Source organism: Anomaloglossus baeobatrachus, chromosome 4 (genome assembly GCF_048569485.1).
Source record: "Anomaloglossus baeobatrachus isolate aAnoBae1 chromosome 4, aAnoBae1.hap1, whole genome shotgun sequence".
Classification (NCBI taxonomy): domain Eukaryota; kingdom Metazoa; phylum Chordata; class Amphibia; order Anura; family Aromobatidae; genus Anomaloglossus; species Anomaloglossus baeobatrachus.
Genome location: NC_134356.1, coordinates 465,898,447 through 465,911,354, shown reverse-complemented (window position 1 = coordinate 465,911,354; position 12,908 = coordinate 465,898,447). Strand labels below are relative to the sequence as shown.

Sequence of the window (12,908 nt, the reverse complement as noted above, 5' to 3'; positions counted from 1 at the left end):
CTCATCACTAATCGGTACGAGTGCCAAGCATAGTAGTTCTCGCTCATCACTAATCGTTACGAGTATCGAGCCACCGAGCATGGTAGTGCTCGCTCATCACTAATCAGTACGAGTACCGAGCACTCGAGCATGGTAGTGCTCGCTCATCACTAATCGTTACAAATACAAAGCATAGTAGTTCTCGCTCATCACTAATCGTTACGAGTATCGAGCCATTGAGCATGGTAGTGCTCGCTCATCACTAATCGGTACGAGTACCGAGCCCCCGAGCATGGTAGTGCTCATTCATCACTTATCTACAACACTCGAGTATGACTTGTATATGTGAAATTATTACAAACCTGTATATATCAGTATAATGCAGTATAATGGAAACAATGTATCATAATAACGCCATTAATATTGTAATAACTAGTGTGAATATTCCCTCGTATCGGTCCTCTATCCAGTATACATGAAGTATCAATTACCTGAAGTCTAGATAGTAAAATTTGTAACATGGAACATGAGTCTTGTCATTCATGTTTTATTAACACCTTCCCAATGGGAAATTGGAAAAAACATGGACTCACCGTCGTTTAATCAATAGGAGGCGGGTGTGAAGTACACGTGCACTAACAGAAGATGGAGCAGTGCCGGAACTGAGCATTTCCGGCCGCCTGTTACTGCCACCGGGACCGAGAACAGCTGATCAGCGGGGATGCAGCATGTGAGATCAGACATTGATGACCTATTCTAAGGATAGGCCATCAATGTCAAATTAGTGGACAACCCCTTTAAACAATGGAGGGGGGAGAACCTATAGGCAAGACACAGACATTCTGCTGTAAGGTCTCCCGAAACCTCAGTTACAGTTCTCCATAGAATTTTATGAGCACGAACTGCCATCTCCAATCGCAGTAGTGTGGAGATCAAGACAGATTTTGCCTGTGACTTGAGAAATTTGACAGTAAATTATTGTTCTGGAAGGCAAATAATCAGATTTCGCTGTTATGATATTTTATAAAGTTTCTTATTTTTCACATACACTTTAGATTTATGAGAAAAAAAAATAATGGGTACTCTTTAAGTGTCCACAAAAGATTTGCAGTTGACTATAACATGACACTGTAATAATTTTTGATGCAAACGCCGGTGAGCTCAGTGATTGACTGCAGCACTGTTGACTTGATTTCACCAGTACTGCCTGCAGACAATCACAGGACAGTGGAAAAGACACAGCAATGGAGTTGGTTACATATTTACAGACAGTTATATTATTTTTAATAGTACTACCATGATAGTTAAAAAAAATAGATAAAAGGGAAAAAAACTCTATTTTTTCTAACTCCCCCTATATACAGGCCGAGCACCTCTACATTGTCTGAGAGCGAGTCGCTGCCAGCAGATTACCTCACGGGAATCCAAAGGATCAGCCATTACAGATAAATAAGTCTGGTCCTTCCCTCCCCCAGACATATTAAACTGTCCGCCAATTCTGCCAACTTCAACGGGTTCGGTCGACTTTAGTCCAATAAGTAATTGGGGACTTTAGTATAGGGGATAGATACAGCTCCGCTTCACAGGTCATGCCCACCCCCCATAGAAGTCAGTAGGTTTATGTCCCAGTGCCTGCTGTAAAGCAAATTTCTAAAACTGCTCATGAAAGATGGTTGCCCATAAAAAGTTAAAAATGGAATGAAAAATGCTTTAGCATATTTTTAATTTGTAAAATAATAATAAGTTATGTTCCTTTATATTATATATGCCATCACAAATCCATCCTAACAAATAGCTTGTTGCGCGGGTAATTATCCCGAATTCCGCAGTTGTTGACCCCCCAACACATCAGAATTGAACTCCGGTCGTCACATTTTCTTTTGTGAAATCAAGTTAGGAGCTGAAGTTAAAAATCTAATTAGTATCTGACAGTTGTCAAAGCCGCTGCCCACACAAGAGCAGAACAGAACTGTGCTCCCGCCTAAACATAAAAGCCGAGATCTCACCAGTAAAATCCGGCATTTTATGTGCCTGATAACTTGGCAAGAGGGAGCAGGGTTCTCACTGATACCAGAGCCTTTAGGATTCTGTAGCAAAGCATTATCCATGGGGGGAGACTAAACCACTGGAACCGTATAACATAAATATACATCGCCAGCTTGTTTTTATTGCATCTCAATCAAATATGATGGGTATTCCAGTCTTTATGGAGGATAGATTCCGATATGTGGACATAGCAGAGAAATGTAGAAGCCTTTCACAGGTTCTTCCAATCCATTAGTCACAACTGAGATGTGTTTAAGTTGTTTGTGCCACATCATTCAAGGCCAAATTAAATAGCGCCCACCACAATACCCTTCCAATAACTATTGATTCTTGGCCCAAAGACAGATCATTATATTAAAGAATGTGCAAATTAATATAATATGCAATGCAATGTCCCAATGAGATACTGGCAGTTTGGGATATATATATATATATATATATATATATATATATATATATATATATATATATATATATTAGAAGGTGGCCCGATTCTAACGCATCGGGTATTCTAGAATTTATTGTGTAGTTAATGTATGATTTGTGTTATATATATATATAGATGTTGTGTGTAGTTGCCAAGTGTTTGTGTAGGGCGCTAAAAATCTTCTGGGTGTGGGGGTGTGTGAGAGCGGTGTTGTTTGTGTGTTGCGTTGTGTGTGTGGTGCTGTGTGTGTTGCGCGGTTTGTGTGGGTGTGTTTTGGGGGGAGGTATGTTTTGTGCAGTGTGTGTGTTGGAGGAGTAGTCCTGGGGAGAGAGGAGTATAATAGGAGGAGTAGTCCTGGGGAGAGAGGAATATAATAGGAGGAGTAGTCCTGGGGAGAGAGGAGTATAATAGGAGGAGTAGTCCTGGAGGGAGAGGAGGATAATAGGAGGAGTAGTCCTGGGGGGAGAGGAGGATAATAGGAGGAGTAGTCCTGGGGGGAGAGGAGTATAATAAAAGGAGTAGTCCTGGCGGGAGAGGAGTATAATAGGAGGAGTAGTCATGGGGGAGAGGAGTATAATAGGAGTAGTAGTCCTGGAGGTGTGGAGTATAATAGGAGGAGTAATCCTGGGGAGAGAGTAGGATAATAGGAGGAGTAATCCTGGGGGGAGAGGAGGATAATAGGAGGAGTAGTCCTGGAGGGAGAGGAGTATAATAGGAGGAGTAGTCCTGGGGGGAGAGGAGGATAATAGGAGGAGTAGTCCTGGGGGGAGAGGAGTATAATAAAAGGAGTAGTCCTGGCGGGAGAGGAGTATAATAGGAGGAGTAGTCATGGGGGAGAGGAGTATAATAGGAGTAGTAGTCCTGGAGGTGTGGAGTATAATAGGAGGAGTAACCCTGGGGAGAGAGTGGGATAATAGGAGGAGTAATCCTGGGGGGAGAGGAGGATAATAGGAGGAGTAGTCCTGGAGGGAGAGGAGTATAATAGGAGGAGTAGTCCTGGGGGGAGAGGAGGATAATAAAAGGAGTAGTCCTGGGGGGAGAGGAGTATAATAAAAGGAGTAGTCCTGGCGGGAGAGGAGTATAATAGGAGGAGTAGTCCTGGGGGGAGAGGAGTATAATAGGAGTAGTAGTCCTCGAGGTGAGGAGTATAATAGGAGGAGTAGTCCTGGGAGAGAGGAGTATAATAGGAGGAGTAGTTCTGGGGGGAGAGGAGTCTAATAGGAGGAGTATTCCTGGGGGGAGGGGTCTAATAGGTGGAGTAGTCCTGGGGGGGAGGTGTCTATTAGGTGGAGTAGTCCTGGGGGGAGGTGTATAGGTGCCCAATGTGTGTGGGGGCGTGGCTGAGCAGGCAGAGTGTGTGGGGGGCGTGGCGAGTGGGCAGAGTGGGTGTCTATTAGGTGGAGTAGTCCTGGGGGGAGGTGTATAGGTGCCCAATGTGTGTGGGGGCGTGGCCGAGCGGGCAGAGTGTGTGGGGGTTGGGGACACTTTTTTTCTTAAATGCATGTTTTTGGGGCAAAAATATAGTTTTTGCATTTGGTTTCATGACCTGTTTTACAATTTTTGGCTTTTACAGGCTCTTTATTTCTCTGCTCATGCAACTTTTTAGCCTAAAATAAATGTATTTACAGAAAACCTGTCATATTGAAAGATGCTGTTAACCTGTAAATATGGGGTTAACCTGCAGGTTAATAGCATTCTAAACCTGCCCGGCTCCTGTACATCGAACCCCTCTGCCAGGAGGAAATTAACTTTATTCCTCCCAGCAGCATTCTGGTTTCAGTCATAGGGCCAGCAGAGGTTCAGTCACCGCTCTGTGTATGGAGTGTGGCGGCTGTACCTACACCCCCACATAGACTGACAACAGATTCTAATGCTGAGTGGGTGTTAATCAGTGCAGGGGCCTGGTTACAGCTGTCAACCTCCATACACTGAGTGGTGACTGAACCCATGCCAGTACCACCCCATGACTGAACCCGGAACGCTGCTGGGAGGATTAAAGCTCCTTTCCCCCTGGCAGCGAGGTTTAATGTGCAGGCACTGGACAGTTTATAAATGCTATTAACCTGCAGAATAACCCCAAATCTGCAGGTCAATAACATTTTGATGAACCCTAAAGATAGGTCATCAGTATCAAATTGTTTTAGGTCCAACACCCAGTACCCCACCAATCAGTTTTATCAGTTCCGGCAGAAGGTAGATGTAAATAGTGTAGAGTTTGTGATGGCAGCATGTGACACTCCAATCCAAGCACCCATTGGCCACCTCTTCCTTTCATCCGTGACATACTTATAAGGTGCTGATGGGTAGCCATGGCAGCTGTGAGCATACAATCACAGGTTCAAATCCCCTAAGAAAAAAAAAATCACTATAAAGAGAAGAAAAAAACACCAGAATTGCTATTTTTCGGTCACTGCATCTTCCCAAAGTATGTAAAAAGTGCTGAATGAGGAAAATAAAAACTACAGCTTCCATGCAAAAACATTGCCCTTTCAGTTCCACCACCAGAAAAATTAAAGAAGTTGAATGCCCAAAAAAATGGTGAGACAAACAAAATATTTATTTCTATATATTCCGAAGGTTTTTTTTTAGCTACTAAAATATTAAAACAAATAGGGACATAACGATCACGGTTGCAGAAGTCACGACAGGGCCTGGAAGTGGTGGGGGATCCGTTGACCCTGGTACCTATTTCAGCGGGATGTACGTCTGATGACGCACATGCAAATGAAATGCATTGTTGCACAGAGTCCCGTCAGGCACCTTCATTAAAATATATGCTGCTGGCTAAGCAGAGCCTAGCAGCTGCTGTTGCCATAACAGGCACACTAATGTCAGATGTCGGGTACAGAGGACGATGCTGTGGAACGTGAGAACCAGGGAAGGTGTGTAGAATGTTTGTTTTGTTTTTTGTTCTTTTGCTATGCTTTAGAAGCAAAACTGGGGACATATTTACCTAGAAGGGGCCCAGGATAAAGGCATATATACCAAGAAGGGGCCCAGGATGGGAGACATATATACCAGGATAGAGGACAAATTTACCAGTAAGGGGCCCAGGATGGTTACATAGATACCAGGATGGGGGACATATGTATTTACCAGGATGGGACCTAGGATGCTTACATATAAACCAGGATGCAGGACATATTTACCAGGATGAGGAACATGTATACTAGAATGGGGGACATATTTATCAGGAAGGGGCTCAATATGGAGACATACCAGGACGAGGCCTAGGATGGGAACATATATACAAGTATGAGGGACATATTTACCAGGAAGAGGCACAGTATGGGGACATACAGTATTTACCAGGAAGGGACCCAAGATGGGGACATATATACTAGGATGACGGACATATTTACTAGGACGGGGGACATATTTACCAGAGTGGAGCTTAGGATGAGAGACATATAGACCGGGTTGGGGGACATATTTACCAGGAAGTGGCACTGTGTGGGGATATATATACCAGGAAGGGACCCAAGATGGGGACATATATACTAGGATGGCGGACATATTTACCAGGACGGGGGACATATTTACCAAAATGGAGCTTAGTATGAGAGACATATAGACCGGGTTGGGGGACATATTTACCAGGAAGGCGCATTGTATGGGGATATATATACTAGTAAGGGACCCAAGATAGGGACATATATACTAGGATTAGGGACATATTTACAAGGATAGTGAACGTATTTAGCATGAATGGGCTCAGAGTGGGGGCTTGTGTACCAGGAATGGGGACATATTTACCAGGAAGGGGCCCAGGATAAGGGACATTACTACACAATGAAGGAGGAGCAACATTTGTGTTTTCGTAGGAAACTACAAGGGCTCATACAACTGACCGAAAAGCGGGGGGGTAGAATTCAAATTTTGCACCGCAGTCCATCAGACTTTAGTTACTCCACTGAAAACAATTATACAAGATTAGTATAGTCATAATTGCACTGACTTGAAGAATCATGTTGCTGGGTCATTATTACTGCAAACTGAGCATTGTAAATGCAAAAAAAACAGTAACTGAATTGTGTTGGTTTTTTTTTTTCCTTCCATTTCGCTGTACATGATATTTTAAAACAATGGGGAAAATCAACTTGTCTCACAATAAAGGCCTCATACAGCCATATCAGCGGAAAATAACAAAAAATGTTATGTCTGTTGGAAAACACGGAGGAAAAAACAAAAGTGAAAAAAATAAAAAATGACAGGTAAAGGTTTATTTATTTCACTTATATAGCGCCATTAGTTCTATAGCGCTTTACAGACATCATCATCACTGTCTCCAAAATCTAAATTCCCCATCAGCATGTCTTTGCAGTATGGGAGAAAGCTGGAGAACCCAGAGGAAACCCACAAACACCAAACAAAATCCTTGCAGATGTTGTCCGTGGTGGGATTTGGACCCAGCAAAGCAACAATGCTAACCACCACTAAGCCACCATGCTGCCATGATTAATTTTTTGTACTGAAAACTGCACAAGTGTTGAAACAACTTTTTCTAAATATATTCAAGAGGATTTGTGCTATGGTCCTTACCTTAATACGATAATTACATTTTACAGAGCCATTCACATGTCCCTCCACACAAAAGAGAGACCGAGAGACCTTCAAAAATTCATGATTATCACACTAATATCATAATAAATCCAGGAAAATTCCATTTCATGATCATAAAGTGCAATTTAATTCATCATAAAACAATAAATTTGACAATAGGTTTAAAGGGATGTCATTTGGACACACAAAGTGCAGAAGTGCTTGTAAAATCACAACCAGGGAGGTGTGCCTGAAGAATCAGATCCAGGGGTTTGATAAGACATGTACATATATAGGGAATATTACAATTGCGGGTATACAATGTTCTGTAATACAAACGTTATATGCAACAATTTCATTTCATCAAGTTAATCAAGTATGTGACATCAGCCACTATTCAGCAGTCATAGCTCATAATAAAACATGATATACAAAACAAAGTATTATCCCTATGAATAGGGAAGTGCTGTCACAACCCGAATCATGAGCATTGCAATCAGGGATCAATGGGAATCCCTTAGTAAAATTCCCGGCTGAAATGGCAGACAAGGTAACCTACCACAGTGACCCCTGGACCCGGTACAGACACACCACCCTGCACCTCGACGTGTTTCGTTGACCTCCCGACGAAGCGATAGCGAAACACGTCGAGGTGCAGGGTGGTGTGTCTGTACCGGGTCCAGGGGTCACTGTGGTAGGTTACCTTGTCTGCCATTTCAGCCGGGAATTTTACTAAGGGATTCCCATTGATCCCTGATTGCAATGCTCATGATTCGGGTTGTGACAGCACTTCCCTATTCATAGGGATAATACTTTGTTTTGTATATCATGTTTTATTATGAGCTATGACTGCTGAATAGTGGCTGATGTCACATACTTGATTAACTTGATGAAATGAAATTGTTGCATATAACGTTTGTATTACAGAACATTGTATACCCGCAATTATAATATTCCCCATATATGTACATGTCTTATCAAACCCCTGGATCTGATTCTTCAGGCACACCTCCCTGGTTGTGATTTTACAAGCACTTCTGCACCTTGTGTGTCCAAATGACATCCCTTTAAACCTATTGTCAAATTTATTGTTATATGATGAATTAAATTGCACTTTATGATCATGAAATGGAATTTTCCTGGATTTATTATGATATTAGTGTGATAATCATGAATTTTTGAAGGTCTCTCTGTCTCATAGTTACATAGTTACTTAGGTTGAAAAAAGACCTAGGTCCATCTAGTTCAACCTTCCTCCACCAGTTCTACATTTAGTCACTAAGTCATTTATAACCAACAATGTTTTGTGTACTGAGGAAATCATCCAGCCCTTTTTTAAAAGCTGTTATAGTATCTGCCATTACTACCTCTTGTGGTAGGGCATTCCACAGTCTGACCGCTCTAACTGTAAAGAACCCTTTCCTATTTAGGTGTCGGAATCGCTTTTCTTCCACTCGCAGTGAGTGCCCCCTGGTCCTTAGTATTGTTTTCGGAAGAAATAAGTTATGTGCCAGTCCTTTATATTGACCACACATGTATTTATACATATAAATGAGATCTCCTCTGAGACGTCTTTTTTCTAAGCTAAACATATCTAACTTTTTCAATCTGCCATCATATGGGAGGCCTTCCATTCCTTGTAATAGTCTAGTTGCCCGCCTTTGAACTGACTCTAACTTCTGAATGTCCTTTTTAAAATGTGGAGCCCAAAACTGGATCCCGTATTCCAGATGTGGCCTTACAAGTGATTTATAGATGGGTAACAATACGTTGGGATCACGGGATCTAATCTCTCTTTTTATACACCCTAGAATCTTGTTTGCTTTAGCAGCTGCTGCCTGACATTGAGTGCTGCTGCTCAGCTTATTTGTAATGAGAATACCCAAGTCCTTCTCCTGTTCTGTAGTCCCGAGTTTACTTCCATTTAATGTATACGCAGCTATAGGATTACTCCGTCCTAGGTGCATTACTTTACATTTATCAACATTAAATCTCATTTGCCAAGTATCTGCCCATTCTGACATCTTATCCAGATCTTTTTGTAATATTGTACTATCCAGGTCAGTTTTTAATATCCTACATAGTTTGGTGTCATCGGCAAAGACTGACACTGTACTATCAATCCCATCCACAAGGTCATTAATATAGAGAGTAAAAAGAATTGGTCCTAGCACAGATCCCTGCGGCACCCCACTGCTGACTATAGCCCATTTAGAGAATGTAGCATTTATGACTACTCTTTGTTTCCTATCTTTTAGCCAATTCCTTACCCAGTTGCATATTGTGTCCCCTAGTCCTTGCTTCTGGAGCTTTAGTATAAGGCTATTATGCGGTACAGTATCAAATGCCTTTGCAAAGTCCAAATAAATCACATCAGCTGCATTACCAATATCCAGGTTTGCACTTACCCCCTCATAGAACCCCAACAGGTTGGTTAGACACGACTTATCTTTCATGAATCCATGCTGTTTGTCAGTTATCATATTATTTTCTGCAATATATTTTTGCATGTCATCCCTTAAAATGCCCTCAAAAACTTTGCATACTACTGATGTCAGGCTTACTGGACGGTAGTTGCCTGGATCTACCCTCTTACCTTTCTTAAATATCGGTACCACATCAGCAATCCTCCAATCCTGAGGCACCAACCCTGTTACAAGTGAGTCTAAAAAGATGAGATACAGCGGTCTGTCGATTACGGAGCTCAATTCCCTCAATATTCGTGGATGAATGCCATCTGGCCCTGGGGATTTGTCAATGTTTAATTTACTCAGACGTAGGCGTACTTCATCTTGTGTTAAATTAATTATATCGGGTGGTGGACTTTGATTTTTCACTTGTTGAATGATCCCTGGTACAGTCAGTTCCTTGGTGAATACAGATGAGAAATGCCTATTTAATATCTCAGTCTTTTGTTTGTCCTCTATAACTAACTTGTTATTATATTTTAAGGGTCCGATACTATCCTTTGTTTTCCTTTTGGCATTAATGTATTTATAAAAGATTTTGGGATTTATTTTAATGTCATTGGCGATTTTTGTTTCAGTAGCTAGTTTTGCTTGTTTGATTTCTTTTTTGCATTGCCTATTGATATCTTTATACTCCTGCAATGCTATTTCTGTATTCTCAGCCTTTAAGATGTTAAACGCCCTTTGTTTTTGTTTTATTATACTTTGTACAGTCTTATTTATCCATAGTGGTTTCTTTTTATTCCTGGACATTTTATTACCAGAGGGTATAAGTTTTTTACAGGACTCTAGCAGTATATCCTTAAACTTACCCCATTTATGTTCGGTATCCCCAGTTACCATGACTCTGTCCCAATCTACACATTTAAGCTCTTCCCTTAATTTGTTGAAATCAGCTTTCCTAAAATTCCAGGTTTTAGCATTCCCCCTTTGAAATGTTCTATTGAATATTATGTCGAAGCTTACCATATTATGATCGCTGGTGCCCAAGTGCTCCCGGACCTGTAGATTTGAAATTGTATCCGGTCTATTTGACAGGACCAGATCTAGCAAATTATCTCCCCTGGTCGGTTCATCTACCATTTGAGAGAGGAAATGGTCTTGAATGGTAGATAAGAACTTACAGCTTTTAGCAGAACCAGAAGATTCTATGTCCCACTGTATGTCTGGATAGTTGAAATCCCCCATAATAAGAACCCGATTATTATTATTAGCTGCCTTTTCAATGTCTCTCTTTTGTGTGTTCTTTTTGGTGACCATTCATATATACAGGTTTCCAATAGTATGGACCTATTTATTCATATCCTTTTGTCACATGTCCCTCCACAGACTGCTGTCCAGTCCTCTATGCCTCTTCTTTTTCCCCCTCACCCTCCATACTCATCCTCTTCGACCTCTTCACTTAAGGGGAATCTGTCACCATATTTGATGACTATAAGCTGTGGCCACCACCAGTGGGCTCTTATATATAGCATTCTAACATGCTGTGAAGTATATAAGAGCCCAGGCCGCTGTGTAGAATGTAAAAATCACTTTCTAGTACTCATCTAACGGGCAGTGCGGTACAGATTGGTCGGACGGGTGTCTCCGTTCTCTGCGTCCAGCGCCTCCTCTTTCAGCCATCTTTGTTCTCCTTCTTCTGAAGCATGGGTGCATGACGCGTCCTACATCATCCACACTCGCCGGCGTTGCAGTCCCACGGAGGCGCACTTTGATCTGCTTTGAGCAGGGCAGATCAAAATATTGTAGTGCGCTTGTGCGGGACCTGAATGTCGGCGAGTGTGTATGACGTAGGACGCGTCATGCACCCAGTTACGACATGCAGTGACGTCAGAGGCCTAGTCATGCCGTACGTCTTGGCCTTAAGTGAAGAAGCTGAAGAGGATGAGCATGAAGGGTGAAGGGGAAAAAGTAGAGGCATGGAGGACTAGATGGTAGACGGCAGGGGCAGTGGATCATGTGAGTGGTGAGGTATTACATTTTATTTTACTTTTTACTTTTTTAAACCCTATGTTTACTATGTTTTAGGCTCTGGATAGAAGGTTCCTATAAAATCCGGCCTATTTGGGAAATTTAAATCTCTGCAGATCTTCACTCTTTATACAAAGTGCTGATGATCTAACAGACAATCTGGCATCTCGAGGCCTAAAAGTGATGAAGGAGCAGCATCTAGAATCCCAAACCAGCTCTCCCTGGTGTAGATCTCTGCTATGGTGGCTGGCAAGGTATTAGGTGGGCTACTGTTTGTGCCAAATATTAGCAGTAGTAATAGTTGATGCTTTTGGCAGAAAATAACCTCCAAAATATATGGCTCTTTACATAAAATCTAGAGATTCTGGTCTTTTGGATTTTTGAAGATGAAAATAATTTCTAGGTGTGTTCTGCATTTTTATTGCTGGGTTTTCTTACAGCAGTCCTGTTTTATTAACCCTAGAATGCACAAGCATATAAATCTACAATAGAAAACCAGTAACCTAGCAGGCCTGCGAGGCCCCAGGTATGCGTTCTAGGGTTAAACAAGAATCCTGTTTTTTGAATCATCATATATAAAATTGTCCATTCCGTTAATTAGTGTTAATGTGAGCGATGTGAGATTACAGCGCTTATCGGTGCACCTGGGAGATGTCGGGGGAGTTGACACTTTTCCTCTTGAGTCATCAGCCACAATGATCGTCAGCGCAGAGTGGTCTCTATAGTGATGTCTTGTGGATGTAAACAACGTGCGGTCACCTGAACTCTGCTGCCATCTTGTGGCCGTAATTTCCTACTGCAGCACAAACAGAAATTCCAAACAAGATTATAGTTTGGGGATTTTTCTTTTATAACCGTGAAAAAAAAAAAATCGCATTTATATTTATCTGTGAATTACCAGTTTGTACTGCACTATTTTATATTATTTGTATCCTGTTCATTTTTTAGGTGTAAATACATGATCCAATGTGTTTGTGTTTTTCCCACAGCGGTTATTCCGTTAACAGACTCTGAACACAAGCTTCTCCCTTTGCACTTTGCGGTTGACCCTGGGAAGGACTGGGAGTGGGGCAAGGATGATAATGACAACATTAAGCTGGCCAGGTAACATTCATTCTTTACAGGAAGACATTTCCACTTCTGCATATGGTTTTAGATTATGCCAGGCAACTGTGTTGATATTAATTAAAGGCTATGGGCATTTTTTTTTCTTTAAACAAAGGTTTCAAAGCATTTTTATTACTTTTTTTTACATTTGATTCAGTTTGGCTTTGGTGGTTGCTATATATGAATATACACTGCAAGCTGTAAAGTGCCATTTACCATGAGTCCAGCAGGGAGCTTGCTCTCATGTCAGGTTTGTAGCCATAGGGGTAGAGCTAGATGGTGCAGCTGGACACATGTGGCCAAAACTACACCCTCCACGATGGCCACTTATCCATCTATTGACCCACCACTGGTCGGCAGAGTTTTGA

At 41.7% G+C, this 12,908-nt stretch overlaps 1 protein-coding gene across 2 annotated transcripts in view; it reads left to right on the top strand.

The window, feature by feature from the left end:
* Positions 1-12,908, top strand: part of OTUD7A (OTU deubiquitinase 7A) — a 445,034-nt gene that overhangs the window by 376,089 nt on the left and 56,037 nt on the right. For both annotated transcript variants that reach the window (XM_075345683.1, XM_075345682.1), the window contains one exon: positions 12,423-12,537. In XM_075345683.1, coding sequence (XP_075201798.1) covers positions 12,423-12,537 — 115 coding nt within the window. The remainder of the gene's footprint in view (positions 1-12,422; positions 12,538-12,908) is intronic.